Source organism: Rhinolophus ferrumequinum, chromosome 10 (assembly GCF_004115265.2).
Source record: "Rhinolophus ferrumequinum isolate MPI-CBG mRhiFer1 chromosome 10, mRhiFer1_v1.p, whole genome shotgun sequence".
NCBI classification, from domain to species: Eukaryota; Metazoa; Chordata; class Mammalia; order Chiroptera; family Rhinolophidae; genus Rhinolophus; species Rhinolophus ferrumequinum.
The window spans coordinates 29,667,093-29,684,499 of NC_046293.1; the positions used below are offsets into that span (position 1 = coordinate 29,667,093).

The 17,407-nt window shown below is 40.5% G+C and overlaps 1 protein-coding gene across 1 annotated transcript in view; it reads right to left on the reverse strand.

Moving 5' to 3' along the window:
• Nucleotides 1-11,681: 11,681 nt before the first annotated feature.
• The window catches only part of EPS8 (epidermal growth factor receptor pathway substrate 8), a 169,729-nt gene continuing 164,003 nt past the window's right edge, over nucleotides 11,682-17,407 (reverse strand). The window contains exons 21-23 of the mRNA XM_033118213.1: nucleotides 15,514-15,694; nucleotides 14,485-14,614; nucleotides 11,682-12,922 (exon numbers count right to left, since the gene is read on the reverse strand). Of these exons, the coding sequence (XP_032974104.1) occupies nucleotides 12,809-12,922; nucleotides 14,485-14,614; nucleotides 15,514-15,694 (425 nt within the window). The 3' untranslated portion in view covers nucleotides 11,682-12,808. The remainder of the gene's footprint in view (nucleotides 12,923-14,484; nucleotides 14,615-15,513; nucleotides 15,695-17,407) is intronic.

A 17,407-nucleotide genomic window follows, 5' to 3' on the forward strand; every position in this document is an offset into this window, starting at 1 on the left:
CAAACACACAGTCACACAGACCTTGGACTAGAAAGAAGGTGTAGTCTGTGACCCTGTGTGGACTCTTGTGTCATAGCATAGGAATATAGTGTCAAAGCAGGAGCTGACCCTCTAGATCAGAGTCCTGGAGTGCCCAGGTCGGGCTTTCTGCTTCAATCCTCATTACCAAGTACATCAGCAACATGTGTGTTTTGTATCCCATGCACATAACCCATACTAGAGGGTTTCCCAGCAAAGCAATGCCAGGGCCTGATTCATATTCAGTGAAAATGTCTGCACTTGTGCAGACAATCTGTGCAAATTTGTTGCACTAAAACTATGTCTGACAAGCAGCCTACTTCTTCAAAGACAAACAAGCCAATGTGTACAAATGGCAATATGTAAGTATGCCTGGGTAGAGTTAAGAAAAGAGGCTTAGAATGAGCTGGCGCCACCTGTGACAATCACCTAATCCCTCTGTGAGCCAGTTTCGTTGTTCGTAAGTGGGAAACAGAAGCGCTTCCTCCACGGGGTGTGTTGAGATGGAATGTGAAGTCTTTGGTGTGGTACCTGGTGGGTTGGGGATGCAGAGTGACATCATGGATCATGGGTCACAGCAGCCCGTGCTCTGACCCTTAGTGGCCGTGTTCCCTTGAGAAGGCACCTACTACCTCTGAGACTAAGTGTTCACACACACAGACACACACACGGACATCTACCTTGTGGACTTGTGGTAAAACACAGAACTGAGTCCGTAAAGCGCTAGCTAAGGGCCTGGCAGAGGCGGCATAGAAAGAATGCTGCACGATTCTCTGAATTTCTCTCTCACTTGCAGCACACCTGGACCACCCAACCCTCCCACTCATTCCGGCACCAAGACATCTCCAGAGTGAGCATGCCCATTGGATCCAGGATACCCCATGAGCGCACTCACCACAAGCACCCCATCCATGAGGCCCACTCCCCAGAATAGCGGTAACAACCCTCCATGAGAAGTGGTGCCAAACTTGGCGTCAGCAATTCTGTAAGAGGCCTGATCTGCACACACGTGTCTGACAGGCATATGGGAAACTCCGTCTGACGAATGCTGAAAGAAGTGTGTGTGGGGGGAGCATCTAAGCAATTCCAGATCGCTATTTTAATTTGCATTTTGTACATCCATTGCACTGACACCAAAGCATAAAATAAAAAGTCATTTCCTCATTTTTTTTCTATTGCTGCAAGACAAATGAAATACATCACCCAAATGTCTAAATTTTGCCCTATACTAAGATTGGCTGCAGAGCTGAGGCAATAAACTAACTTCCCTGTGCCATTTTCTAACGTAAAATGTGTCTTCACTTACTGGCTGCAGGATACCGGGTTGCTACCAGTTAATACTCTAGACCAGGGGTGTCCAAACTTTTTTCAACGGTTTTCACCAAGGGCCATATGCGGTAAAATACACAAACAGCCGGGCCACTCACTCGAGGTGAAGTACGTATTGCCTCACCTGGTTTATTTAAGTAAACTAAATATATTTTTGGAATTTGCTGCGGGCCAATTAAAAATGGATTGTGGGCCGCAGTTGGCCTGCGGGCCGCAGTTTTGACACTCCTGCTCTAGACCTTCTCACCTTGCAAAGGGCTGAATTTTTGTAAGCTAGACAACAGATCATGGCAATTGCCTTAGCCTGTGGCAGTAGCGCTGCCACTTTCATTCATTCACTAGCACCCAACAAGTGATCCTTTTACCACATGTCTTCTGGGAGCTGGAGAGGACCCTGTCATTGTTACCTCTACTGAATTAGCAACACCACAGATTAACTCAGCCAATGTATATCTATTCCTGGTTCTGGCCTGGCTCTCACAGGGAAGATTGGGACTGGGGTCAGCTAAGTTTTGTCCAGACATGTTGGTATCTTATATAATTTCTACTCCAAAGCGTAAATGTGGAATTCTGAGATGATGGCCAAAGGCAACTTTCCTATCCAAACCAAGGAATGTCAGTCCTCTGAAATTCCCCCATAAATGTAAATGACTGTTGAGATGGAGAACTGTATTTCCTGGTCTAATTGTTGCCATGGAATGATCAGCTCCCAAACTACCTTCATGTTCACCTGCAAGGGTTTTCATAGAGCAGGCAATCTATGAGACTTGGACCAGTGGTTTCCAAATGAAGCTCCAAGCCTAGTCTTTGCTGTTTCAACAAGAGAAGCTCTTGAGTTTTAACTATTTTGTACAGTGGTACTCTATATAAAATTTCATGATTTTTTTAAAATGCTTTTTCTGCTTGAAAATTTTTTATACACTGTCCTATGATACCTGAGAGAAAAGATTTGCAGGATATATAGAAGTTCAAGAGAGCTGAGTCCCAATTTAGTTGTTCCACCTACTCTGTGACTTTGTATAAGCTACTTTACTTATATCCGAGTTTCAATTTTTTCCATTGGTAAAGTGGGGATATCTGTGAAAGTTCTCAGCAGATAACTCATTTCCATTTCTTTAAGAATAGATGGGAGTCAGATCCATGATGGCAGGGAAGATAAACGCTGTGTGCGCTTCCTTCCATGAACACACTAAAATTACAAATAAATTACAGAACAATCAACCTGGAGAACCATGTGAAGTCTAGCTGAACAGAAGTTTAATAACTAAAGATATAAAGAAGAAGCCACGGCAAGACTTGTAGGAGGAGCAGAGACATGAAACGCATTGGCTCCACACCTCCGTGTGGAGGTTGAGATTCAGGAGGTTAAGCTATCTCGACCGAGGAGGTTCCCCCCAAAGGAGTGAGAGACCCAGCCCCACAATGGCTTCCCCAGCCCAGAATAGAGGAGCCCCCACATCTGGCTGTGAAAAACAGTGGGGATTCCGACCATTTAGGTGGGACAGAAGGTTGCAGGAAACCCAGACTTCCTCTTAAAGGGCCCACACACAGACTCACTCACAGGCACTCACCCTGGACCCTGATGAAGAGATGGTGACTTGGGGGGCAGGGGCATCAGAAGCATACTGGGTGCAGACTGAGGTGTGTGGCTTGAAAGCGAGGGCTGGAGGACAGTCGCCATTTTCAGTGTGTGGGGGTCCAACCCATGCAGCTAGCAGGCAAGTGCCATCTTTCCTGTGGTGTGCCCTCCCCCACGCAGCCAAATATGAATCTGGATTGATCTGGTGAGCTCTGCTGGGATACCTCCTTACCTAACTCCCCCAATGCCGGGGGCACTTTCTTGGCCAGTAGCCAGCCCCTGCTGCATTGCACTGTTGGAAAATTATTGGAGTCCGTGGGCCCCAAGCAGGTGGCAAATGGCCTTGGTGTGCTCTGAGACTTTTGCTGAGTAGCTCCAGGCTCAGCACTGGCACCAAATGAGAATTTAGCTATAAAAGTCTTAAAAAAATAAAAAGATGGGAGGTCTTATCATATCACATTAGCTCAGAATAAAAAACATTAAAATAGGACAAGCTGTGAAAGACCTCTATAGATATTAATGTCTCAGTTTGTTTTGTTTTGTTTTGTTTTGGGGTGTGCGTGTATGTGTGTGGGGGGGTATTATTCCCTGTTTTTCCATTATATGAGACTGTGTGTTCATTTGAGGGGATAATTGGCATTACTGAAATTGGAGAAATTGTTCTACTCCACCACTAGTTTTAGGGATAAAGCTGACTGATCAGGGCTACCTAGGGCAGCCCGAAAAAGAAGCAGGAATTGGGCCAAGTGCCTGGGACTACAGTCAAGAAGGAAAAAGCCCTGGGACCAGCCTAGACCAGGCCATCTGGGCCTGGCAGGAACCCTGGTTCATTGCCCACCTCATCCCAGCACCAAACTAAAGATGGTTTGCCTGAGGCTCTTCAGGGAGCATCTGAGCTGTTAACATATCCCATTTAATACAGAAATCCGGATTCAGGACCTTACGTCCCTCAGAGCACCTGTTCGCTGTATCTTACACAAATTCAGTTTAGCCTAATAGGATAGTTCTTAGTACTGCCTTTTATCATATCAGAATTTTACTAGTTTTTCATTTTAGAACCTTTCTTTCACCAATGTGATGAGATGAACCTCAACATTTGGGTATTAGAAGATTTTTTCCCCCTGATAATTATGACTCCCTCCATCAAAAACAAAAACTGAGTACTTCCCATAAAACTGAGCTTAGGGCACTGGCTTCTTCAGCTTCTTCCCTTTCCTCAACTCTAAAGGTAGAAAGAAACAAAGAATCCAGAAAAGGAGCCTGTCAGGTAATGGGGGAGTAGGTCTTGGAGAGGCCTGCAGAAAAGAGGGGATCAGGAAGCAGGATGGTGGAAAGAGAGTGGGTGGGGGAAAGCAATAGGAGTACAGACTGAAATTCCTGTCTGGGACTCAGAACTGTTAAAGGCATTTTTCCTTTGGGAAAAACTAAATGTCACAAGTATAAAATCATAGCCTCCGGGAAATCAGCCCTGCTGGTTTTGGTGTGTAATTTTGCCCCAGATCAAGAAGACTAGCTCCAGGGAAAAATTAGGAAAGCTGTGTAGTTCTTTAGATTGCATGTTCCCTGACGGGCAGAAGATATGTCTAGGATTCTCTTTTAACACCAATTCTTAAAGTAGACACTTACTAAATGTTAATTGAATAAACATTGTCTTCTCCTACTCAGGACGAACCAGTGTTTATAAAAACCCCATTAATGAGTCTGTACAACTTTCTAATATTGTTCCTTATGCAAGTGTTGAGAAGAAACTGAAAAGACCCAACACTAGTGAGAGCTGCACCCAATCACCAATGTAGCCTCTATAAATTTAATTTTAGAAAACAAGCGGATTTCACATTTTCCTATAAATTTTCTTAGAGAAAAGTATAAGAGTTTTAAGTGATTTAAGCATTTCTTAAATTACTTAATAGCCATAACTCAGTGGCTATTACGGTCGGAAGGGAAAGGAATAAAATTTACTGCTCACCTTTTATAAGCAATACGATACTACAATCCTTGGGATAGGGACACTCACCAGCTCTTTGCTCGGGGATAATTCCCCGACTACAGTGCAGCAATTCGATCCAAGCAGAGGAAGTTAATCCTGCTGGACTGAGGAGGTGAACATCAGAGTTCACGGCACTTAAAGTGGCTGGGATTGCTAATGGCACCAGATTGGACGCATCTGTGTGGAGAGTGGCCACAGAAATCTGTTGGTGAATCCACCCGGTTCACATAGGGCAAAATTACCCAATGCTTCCCAGAGAGTGGCTGCTACACGCTTGAACATGGACCAGAGCTACCAGAGGTAGCTGTGTTGGGGAACAGTGGAGATCCAGTCCAGCAAAAGTGAAGAGACCTGTTTAGCACATTTTAATACCTTAGGCATCCAGATGAGATACCACATATTCTGGGAATTCACCCCCCAAAAGATATCCCGCAGTAAGAACTCCACAGTAAGAAAACTACTTTTGACAGGTATAGACAAAGCCTAAAATCAAGCCTGACCAGATATGCAGAGGATAGAGAGTTTGTAGATAGAGTCCCATCAAGATAGAAAACCTTATAAGACACAGTGAGCTTATCATGATCCATCCTAACAAAGCATAAAACCAAAGATCTACAATGATCAGCCAGTACAGAACTGCTTGTTAGAAGATTTTTTTTCAAAGGAAGATAACATATTCTAGAGTATCTAAAACATATCTACAATGTCAAGTATATAATAAAAAAAATTACTACACATGCAAAAAAGAGAAAACTAGGACCCAGAGTGGGGAAGAAAAAAATCAATCAATACAAACAGAGCTTGTAACTGGTTTGTATTGGCCCAAATACTGGTTTTAGCAGATAAAGGTTATAAAGTAGCCTTTATGTGTTACAGAAATGAAAGTTGTTCAAAGAATTAAAGAGAAATGTTATTTTAATGCGTGAACAGATGGAAAGTCTTAGCAGAGAAATGGAAGCTAAATAAAAGAACAACATGTAAATTTTATAAGTGGTAAAATAAAATAACTGAAAAGAAAAATTCTCTGGATTAACTTTATAGCATATTGGAAAACAGATCTCAGGGGAGAAAAAAAAGAGCTGGTGAACCTGAATACATATTAACATAAATTTTCCAATCTGAAGAATGGGAAAAATTATTTTTTAAAAATTAACAGAGATTCAGGAATCTTTGGGGTGATATCATTTGGCCTAACGTACATGTAATAGGAGGCCGAGGAGTGAAAAATTGAAAGGAGCAGAAAAAAATATTGGGAGGAGTAAGGGTTGACTTACAAATTCAGAAACTCATTGAATCTCAAATAGGATAAATACGAAGAAATCTATCTATCTATCTATCTATCTATCTATCTATCTATCTATCTATCTATCTATCTATTTTTTTCACAATACTATATCTGTATAATCAAGCTGCTGAAAATGAAAGCTATAGAAAAGAATCTTGAAAGTAGCCAGAGAGGAAAACATGAATAATGACTAACTTATCATCAGGAACAATAAAAGTCAATGGAATGACACTTTAAAAGTTCTAGAATAAAAAGGGGCAACTTAGATTTCCATATTCAGTGAAAACTATACTTTAAAAAGTAAGGTGATGCCAAGTTTGAGCTCAGATGGAGTCAGGGTGACTGGGTTTACCTTTTAGCCTGAAACAACGAAAAACAACACAAAACATATGAAAGAATAGTTTTCAAGATTGTGGACACTGGGCAATTAATGACAGCGATCACTGAAAGATGAAAATGAATTGAGAAAAACCCTATGATTGCTATAGTTTTCTGCCTAGCAATAGCTTCCAAGCTGTAATGCAGGCAAGGAGAACCCATGTGGATGGAATTCAGCAGACTCCCTGTGTGAAGGAGACAAAGCTTACAGTGTGGCAAGGGACTAAAATTCACAGCACAGAGTAATAGAGAGGAGAAAGCTGCATGAAGAGAGAGCTCTGGAGACCTGCATAGGGTCCCCAGAGAGAATGATGCTGAGTTTGGATCAGTGCATGTGAAAACTGGGCATGAGAAAACTGCCCAAGCTGAGGAAAGAACCGCCTGAAAGGATTAGAGAAACAATTCTCAGAGCTCACACAGGACCAGGAATAGTTCTTATCACCACTTGCAAGAGCGGAAAATATCATAATTCATGGAACAATAGGTTGGGTATTCAGAAAGGTTTTCTGAAGGGTATTCAACAGTGGGATAAAATTAACTCTAATGTAAATGCTGCTCTGGTGCCACCTAACAAAGTTTAAAGGCAAGATCAGAAAGGATCAAACTCTTTCTAAGTAACTTAACAGCATTCTAAAACAAAGCACAATGATATTTATGGGGATAGAAAAGTATCCCACACCTCGTAAGGGAAAATTCACAATGTCTGGCATCCAATTAAAAATTACCAGGCATACAAAGAAGCAACAAAATAGACCCATAATGAAGAAAAAAATCAATCAAAACTGACCTAGAAGTTATGAAGATGGAAAATTAATAAAGAAAACATGAAGACAGATATTTTGACTATATTTCATATGATTGATAAAGTCAAAGAAATACTGAGCCAGTTGAGACATAAAAGATATTTTTAAAAATCAATTGAAACCTTTAGAGATGAAAACTCTAGAATCTGAGAAGAAAAATACAATGGAAGAGATTAAAAGATTAGAAACTGCAGAAGAAAAGATTAGTGAAATTAAAGACAGAAATAGAAACTGCCCAAGATGAAGCAGAGAAAAAAGACTGAGTAAACAATTAACAGAGCATCAAGAACTTGGGAAAACATCAAATGGCCTAATACACATGAAACTGGAGTCTCCCAAGGCTAGGAGGCAGGAGGGACAGAAAAGAAAAAAATGAAGTAACAATTGCTGAAATTTTACCAAATGTAATAAAAGTTGTACTCCCACAGTTCCAAGAAGCTCAATAAACACTAAGAACAAGAAACAAAAAGAAAACCATACAAAGGCCACACCATAATCACATGGCTTAACACTAGTGAAGAGATGTCCACTTTGGCAGCGGTAGTTGATTCTGGTAACAGTAGGTGATTCTAATTTCCATGTTTTTCCAATACATTTTCAGAACGAACATCATTTCACCCCCTCAGAGATACCAGCCCCAACTGTGCAGATTCCTCTCTTCCAGGGTCTGTCCCAGCAGAACAGAGTATCTCTCCTCTGTGCCCCTCAGTGCCTCCTCCAAAGAGTCTGAGCCCAGGCTTCCTACGACCCTTCCAAATAATGATACACCCAACCCCTTCCCTGCGTTCTGCCAGCCTGAGGGGTAGGAGCTGCTTCCTATTATTGCTGCCTCTGTGATGTCTCAGTGCTCTCTTTTTACCTGTTTAATCAAGTCTTTACGTTAAATACTGTTTAAATAACAGAGGATGACTGCATCCTGTTAGGTAACAGCATACATTTTTTATTATTGTATGTCATTTCAAACGTGTATAGAAGAATAAATATATAGGTTAAGTAGACAGAGTTGGAATGGGTTATTGAGCTTTTCTCTGTTTCAAATCCACCCCTTTATTCTCATCTTTGTGATGTGGGGCTTTGTCCAATAGAGGCTGCCCAAAGAGTGTACAACAGAGAAATGGGAAGCGAGAGGGGGATGAAAGACTTGCTCCCTTCTGTTTTAATTCCTGTTCCTATCAACATCACCCTAATAACGGTTCTTTACCATATTAAGTAATAATTGATTCCCAGTATGTCCCAGGCATCAGTTTGGTTTTCTCCACACTCCCAGAGGCAGCCTCAGAAATTCAAGTACCAGCTGGCTGGCATGCTCTCCCCAGACGTTTGGGTCCCGGCTCCATCAATCTACTGAACTATTCTCTCACATGAACTCTTTTCTGAATTCCTGAGGCAACCGCACCAGTGTCCCCTTCTCAGAAATTTATTTACCAGCTGTGGGGACTTTCCTCTAAACTTCTCAGGTACTAGTGACCAAGTGGTACCTGAGGATCCAGGGGTCTGGATCCAAACTCTGTGGTGCCTCTCCCTCAGGATTCTGAATTCCATTAATCCCAACTCTGTCTCCACAACTCTGATGGAGGTAACTTCTTCCTACAAATACCACCCCTGTGACATTTTCCTTTGAACTTTTATAGCATAGAGATATACTTATAAATTATACAAATTTTAAAAATATCAGATATGCTACCATATTTCCCTGAAAATAAGACCTAACCGGAAAATAAGCCCTCACGTGATTCTTCAGAATGCTCGTAATATAAGCCATACCCCCAAAATAAGCCCTAGTTAAGATCGTCAGCCAGACAGACACATTTAGTACTTCCACAGCAATACACAACGGACGTATTGAATTATAAAACAATAATATATAATTAAATATAAATAAATATATTGACATTAATACTTAAAATAAATGATAATATAAATTATAATTAAGTATTTGTAAATACTCAAGCGGGCGCCCTTGGACAAGAGGTAAATGCCTATGTAAACAGATGAACTCGAGACTTATTGCTGAATGACTAATAGAAGTACAGACACAATGCACAAATAACGTGTGCACTTGATAACGAACAGACGTGATTGTGTCTAATATGAACCTTCATAATTCAATATGTCGTGTGTTGTAACAGACGTACTTAATGCACTCGTGTGAAATAAAGAAACGTTTTCTAAATTTTGGTGCCTGCAATTTTTTGTCGCTTTTGTGTGGACCATCATTCTTAACTGTCATCATTTTTGTTGCCACTCCTGTCTCATAAGTCTTCAATTAACACTTGATTTAATGGTAGATTAAAAGGGAATAATATTTTGACCCCCGGACAAGATGAGTGCAAAAAGAAAGAGCTATTCCGTCGAGTACAAGAAAGAAATCGTGGAGGACTCCCGGGGCAAGAATCTTACGGCTTTCTGCAAAGAGAAGCTGGATCTCCGAATGATCCAAAAATGGCGAGTAGAGTACGATAACCTCAGTCAACAGTTGGACGAGGGAAATGCTAAGAAGCGCAGGTGAGGATCAGGTCAGCAACCATTATTTCCTGAGCTGGAAGACATCATCTATAAATGGATTGCTGACAGGAGAGCAAAGGCTTTGGTTGTACGTAGAGCTGATATTCAAGCATTTGCCCTTGCAATGATACCAGTCAGAAGTATCCCCAGAAGAATTCAAAGCGTCACAACACTGGCTGGATGGCTTCCTTCAGCCATATGAATTGTCTCTAAGATCGACAACACTGTTCAAGCTGGAAGATACTGAAGTTATTAAACGTGCACTTCCATTCAGGTCCTTCGTTGATGGCATCGACTTTTCTAAATACCAGCTCTCCAACATGATTGTTATGGATGAAACTGCAGTGTTTATGGGCCAAGGATCTCAAACGACAATTGATCAGAGGGGTGCCTCGTCAGTCTACATTCTCTCTATTGGTTACAAAAGTGCATGTGTTACCTGTATTTTGGCAATTCGTCTGGATGGAAAGAAAGCCCCACCTCTAATCATCACTAAGGGCAAGAAAGATAAGGTTGAACGTTTTTCAGGCATTTATGTTCTTGAAACCGAAAAAGCCTGGTGCACACAAACAGTTATAAGGAAGTGGGTCAATTTAATGCTGCCACTTGTTTTGCAAGGTGGCCAAAGAGGTCTGCTAGTCTGGGATTCAGCCAGCACTCACCGCACTAAAGACATGAAGAAGTTCCTTGCAGAGAGAAGAATAGATCAAATAATGATTCCCGCATGAATGGCTGCCTATCTCCAGACTCTTGATATTGTAATAAACAAGCCATTCAAGGACCATTTGTGCATGGAAATCAATGACTTACATTGAAAATAGAATGGAGAGAAATCAGCGTGGAAACTTTGTGAAGCTTAGCCTGCAAGAGTTCATGACTTGGGTGAAGAATTCATGGGATAAAATCACTGACAGCTGTGTTGCCAATGCACCACGAGCAGGCTACATGGACAAGAAGTGCTCATTTAAGGAGAGATTGGGGCCAATGTTTCTACAGGAAATGGAGTCACAAGAAATTCAAGCTGGAATTTGGGGTTTGGAGAGTTATGACGATGTTCCAGAAGATGACATGACTGCATTTGAATAAATGTAGATTATTGTACATGAAAAAATAAGACATCTCCTGAAAATAAGCCCTAATGCGTCTGTTGGAGCAAAAATTAATATAAGACCCAGTCTTATTTTTGGGCAAATACGGTACATTACATTCAGGTTCTTTTAATACATCTTCTTATTTTGTATTGTCTTATCCCTACATTTTCAGAGATTTCCAATAAAGGCTAATTTATAACTGTGTATCAGTACTTACGAAATGGAAAAGATCTACAGTAATTCTTCATCATTCACATGTTTGCTTCACTTTGTCCCAGGGGCAATATTATGGAGAGACTGAGAAATAGAAGATGAGAGACTCACATATCTCTCATGATTTGGGGAAAATTTCCTCATCTATAAAATACAACTCACGGAGTTATGGTAGGTATCTAATAAAGCACTTCTGTGGAAGCACTTATTCATCATAAGTGCTCTGTAAATGTGTTTTTACTACTGTGACCAACTGTGACTAGACAGTAGAAGGAAAAGAGGATGAAATAAGAGAGATGGAAAAACAGAAATAATTGAAGAAAGTATTCTACCCACTCAAATATACACTGGAACAAAAGGGGAGAGGGATGAGCCTCTGTTTTTCCCATTCCACTCAACCTTGATCCTCAGTCTACATACCAAAGATAACCTTTTGCCAATGAGACAGAAGCCATTTGTTAACATACAGCAAATACTGTTTATTGCAGACTTTCCAGCTGACTCATGTGAAAAAGGCACTATGAAAATTAATGAATCTAGATAATCTCTCTAAATGGATTTATGTTAAAATATACAACATTCTTACATAACATCTGTTTTATATATGTGAAATAATATAACATTTAATGACAAAAATTGTTTCCAAAAATAACATTTGTTGAAGGTTAAATGTCTTTCTTTTCTATATCTAGAATCTTTCACAGGATTAACATATGTGTAAATTAAGTGTTTCTTATTACCAGCAAAACTTGATACAGATAAGCACACAAAATGGCCCCAATTTCCTTTTAACTACTAATATCAATATTCAGAACTGAGACCTTTATGAAGCAAAATACTGTAACTCACACCACTGCAGGCTACTTCCTGTGACAGATGTTGAATATATATGACCTCTTTTCCGCTTGTGCTTTCTCATATGTAAGAACACAGAATAGATAATAAGTCAAATATAAACTAAATCAAAATACAACTATACAAGGAATTGTAATCAACAGAGCCATGACAGCTAAACTGTCTTGGGAATGCTCCATAGGTTTATATTTGCATGTCCGAGGCCTTGTTGCATTCTACAGCTCATTAAGTGTTTTGATTTTTTAAAAACTGTTGGCATTAAGAACTTTAAATAAATTGAAATAGTCTATCACTGAGTATGTCAAACAAGAGACCTAAGTAGGCAGAGGCTAACATAAGCTACACCATGAATGACAGATATCATGGTCACAGGCAAATCGGGAACTGTTTAGATTTCGAGATTTTTGATTCATGGGCAGTATCTTCACTTTGTTGCAAAAAATGAATTCACCACTGTCAAAAGAAAAATGCCTGCTTATACATTGAGATGAGGATGAAATTATCTGAAAAAGGAAACCTCACCTTAGTAAACAAAATATTTTGCAAGGTCAAAAAATTCTATTGAAAAATTTTCAGTTTTAGTAAAAATAACGGGCCCAGAAGCAAGTCCTCTGCTTACTTATGTTTGCATTGTTACTTTATGGCGATGAATTAAGTACACCAAGAGATAAGAATCTGACATTCTCTTCATGGCTTCTTAAAACAAAGCACGTTGGAATAATGCCAAAAATTTAAATGGAGTTTAAAAACAAACATCTGAAGAAATTAGTGACTGCTTCCCTCGTCAAAAGACTCCACTCCTGAATCACTAGCAGCAGCACTGATTTTTTCCTGTCGTCTTCGCATGATTTCTTGCAACTCGGAGCTGCCACTGCTATCCTGCAAAAATAAACATGGTACAGACATGATGGTTACTGGTTTGTGCAGACTGCAGGTCACATAATCCAACCGCTCAGGGTAAAAGTCTGGTGTGTTTTTTCTTCTAGTAGCTTTTGGAGGAAGAGGGAAGGCTGCCGTTCATATAAATGATGCTTTTGGACTTCCCTAACATATCACATTAATAATTTTTTTCATTTATAAAGTGTCCTCAGAAAATTCATCCACCATGCCTTTCACTTGAACATGATAAAGACAAATCAATACTGTATGTCGACTGCTCTAGAGTCCCTGGGAGAAAGAAGGTGTGTGCACAATAAGCATAATAAGATGGGAAATTATCAAAGAACCCACTTCGGCTCAAGCAAGGTACTCAGCTCCCTTTGTGGGATTCTAAACCAGGCCCAAAGATTAGGCTCAGAATACACCAAGCTTCCCTCCATACAGTGGGAAATTCACAACCAGAGGAACAGGACTGAGAGACCCCGAGGAAGTGGGCAGTAAGGGCAAATGACAAAGACAGGGAGTCCGGACTGAAGGAGTTCAGCAATGTTGGCAATATGGAACCTTCTGCCATACCCTTAAGAAGTCATTCATACACCGTCAACAAAATTAGAATGTGTTGTAAGGGTAATAAAACTGCCTCAGAAAAGTTATAATCCTTATTCATGATCAATATGCAGAAAGCCTAATATTGAATCACCAAGGTAAATGTCATAGGAAAAATTTCCAAGGGAAACAGAATTTCTCCTGACTGAGAATAGTTACAGGGTTGGTTGCATGAAGCTATTTTACTCTGAGTTATTTAACTATTGAATTTATATAATATACCTACTAGAGATAATTATGTATCAGTTTCACGCCAAAGCCTATATCCTTTTGAGTCCAAGTATAATTTTCATGAAAGCTATTAAGAGCTGTGAGATACAACAGTTGGAAACTACTATCCTTACAAAGTCCATTTTAAATAGAGTAGGATACTAGAAGCTTAAGAATATCTAATCTAGAAAACATTTACTGTCCTGCTTCTATACAGACAACTATGACTAAATAATTACTCTTCAGGGCTCCCTATTTTCATGATCCCTACCTAATATTCTGATTATTTAGACGGATAATCAGGCCTAAGACACACAGCTAGGGTTTTAAGATCTTATAACTTCTAACCTACTAGAATCTCCACACTAAATATCAAGGACAGGGAAAAGAATTCTGGCCAGGGAAAAGAATTAAGGCATTTACTCACTCAGAAGTGAATGTCTACTACTCTCTCAAAATGAAGTAGATAATGCATATAGAATAAGAATATTAGGCTTTTCATTAAATGTCCAAAAGGATATGCTCAAGCTTCATGTTACACGAGCATTTATAATAAATTAATCTCCCTGCTAATGGTCATTGATGGTCTCCAGTGACAAATTACAAAAGCTGAGTCAAATTTAATTCAGCTCTGTTTGAAAGGGAAATTGACCAATACGGATGTAAACAGATGATGTCAGAGCTTTCAATCTGCAGTTCATACTCTTGACAGCTGCAGAACTCCACCTGAGGTTGACAGGTCGTACCTCTAACGCAGCTTTTTGCACGGTGATTTGGTTAAACACTCTGGCCCCCTCCGGGCAGACTGTCTTCAGCTCATCTTTATTGAGAGAGAAAAGTTGTGCACCATTTAATACTCCCAGGCTATTGACAGTCCTGAAAAAACAAAAGAAAGAAAAAGAAACAGAGTGTTAAAAATATTGTCTGGAGAAAAGGAAAGAATAATTTGTGGTCCTGGTATAACCTCTCTTTTCTAAGTGTTCCTCACACTGGAACTCATAAAATGGGACTGCAGTGCTCAGTCAGGACAATGGCACGGGACACTGAGTAAGTAGGAAGCATCATAGGAGCCATCTGGGTTCAGTGTCATTATTGTTTAGTACCCATTCCTTGCAATTTGGTATTTCATAGGAGGAACAGATAGCTTTCTAGCAACCAGGAAATTCACTAACCAGTGTATCTCATTTTTCAGTCATGCTGGGTAAGTGAGTTTCTAATATTCAAGTTTCCTTTAATACATATTATTCAAATAGTATACTGTATCAGATAGACATCAACTCTTAACAAATTTTCAGATTATAGATAAAGGAAAAGCCCTATTAGATTATCATCTATGATAGGTAATGTTATCTATTTTTTATTTGCCTGGAATCTTTTATTTGTCTGGAATCATATACTGCAGCAGACGGAAAGATTCTGCTATACGTTCCGTACAGTCTGGGGAGTCTAGCTAAGGCCGTAGTCCTACCCTGTGTAACCCGAGGAAGGAGAAAGAAAGCTACCGGCCTCAAAGCTGCTGACAGTTGCCTAAAGGGACCAATGATGAACAGACACCACCACCTAGAAAAATGGGGTGCCATCAAATAAATGATAGTTATTTCTGCTTCTTCCAATTCTTTTTTAGCCATAAATAGCTACAGTCATTCTCTGAGCATGAAATAAATGCAGTTTGGGCTCTTATATTTTTAAAGAGTCACTTGTGACATCTTAGTGACGAAAGGGAAAACGCTGCATGTTTACACACAAAACTGTAAAGGATTCACAGAGGGACGTACACAGGGTTGAACCCCTTTGACTGTAACCACGTCTTCACATCGTCTGGTGTGGAGTCGTAAGTGATATTGACAACTGGCACGTTCTGCCGTGGCACATGGAACTTCTTCTGGGCGGCACTCCGGCCAATGGTCAGTCTGTGGATGAGCTCATCCTGCACTTCCTCCATCTGAGATTTCCTTCCTGGAGGCCGACACGGAGTAGGTTAGTTTAGAAACTCCTCATAGGTCAGTCTCTCTAAAACCCCAATGCCAATAATTCTTTGACCTCATAGGAATTATAATCTAGTGTTTCTACTGTCTTTCCTCCCTATCATCCTCACTCAGTAGAGTTCTATGAACAATTATTAAAAATCACTCCCTAGCTCTCCTCCTCCTCTCTCTTCATTGTACTCATTTGGCAAAACCTCAACCCTTGTTAAATCTAACTTTCTGTTTATTCTGTGCCTGCACCTGCACTCTGAGTATAACACAACAATGCTGAATGAGCTCATTTTAAATTCATGAATATGAACCTCAGCGGGGAGGTTAATGCTCCCTGACAGTCATACTATACATTTTCTTAGGCCAGTGATTTCAACTGGGGGAAACTGTGACCCCAGGGGACATCTGGGAATGGCTGGAGACACTTTTGGATGTCACAGTTGGGGTGGGATGCACAAAGCATTTTACAATGCACAGGTCATTCTCTACAACAGAGAATTATCCGGCCCCAAATGTCAATAGGGCTCAGATGGAGAAATCCTGTCCAAAACCTAGACCATGTAACTGCCGCTGTTTATACAAATGTTTGATACCTTTTTCCTATGCAAACCGCCAACACCTATTCCCCACCTTACCCAGAGCTTGATGATCTCACTTTCCTAATTTCTGAAAAAAATAAAGAAGTTAAAAGAGAACCTCCATAAATTCTCCTAGCAGCTCTTCTCCCCTCCCCATACGTGCTGCCCTTCTCCCTCCTATTACATCGCAGATGAGCTGTTTTCACGCTCCTAAGGCCAGCCCTTCTATGGGGTGTGCACTACACCCCCTATCCTCTATTTAAATACTTTGACAGTAATTTCTCCCCGACTTAACCTGTTGTCCTTTTTTCTGAATTATTCCTTCAGCTTACAAACATGCTGTGATTTTGTTATTTTTTTCTCTCACCTTTAAGTAAGCTCTTTCTTGACCCCATGTCCCCTCCTAGCTACTGCCCATTTCTCTGCAACCCTTTTAGCAAAACTCTGTGAACTGCTGTCTGTACTAACTGACTCCAAGTCCTGTTCTCCAGTTTTCTCTTAAATTCATTGCCATTGGGCTGCGGCCCCCTCCCTCCACTACGTGTTGCTCAACGTCAATGGTCCCCAGTCCTCGTCTCACTGAACCCATCAGCACCATCTGAAGAAGATGCCCCCCCCCCCCTTGAAACGCTTTCCTTTTGTGGCCTTCAGGACACAGCTGCCCCTGATTTTCTTCCTTTCTCCCTGGCCTCTCCTTCTCAGTATCTTTTTCTGAAAATTCTCATCTCCCCAACTGAGTAATGTTAAAAGTACTCCAGGGAACAAACAATCCTTGGGCCTCCCCTCTGCCTGCACTCACTCCACCAGTGACACTGAGACAAGTCTCTTGGCTTGAAATGCCATTTCAAAGCTGATGACTACCAAAATGATTTCTCCAGTCCAGACTGTTCCTTAGATCCACCTATGCCAGCTGTCTACGTCATGTATTCATGTAGATGTCTATTAGATAGCTCAAACATAACACATCCAAATCTGTACTGCTTATTTTCTTCCTGAAGTTTGCTTTAGGCTAGACTTCCCAATTGAGTTACTGATAATTCTATTTTTCTAGGTCTTCTAGCAAAACACCAAGGAGCTATGCCGAGTCCCCTTTGTCCACGATTACGTCCAATCTA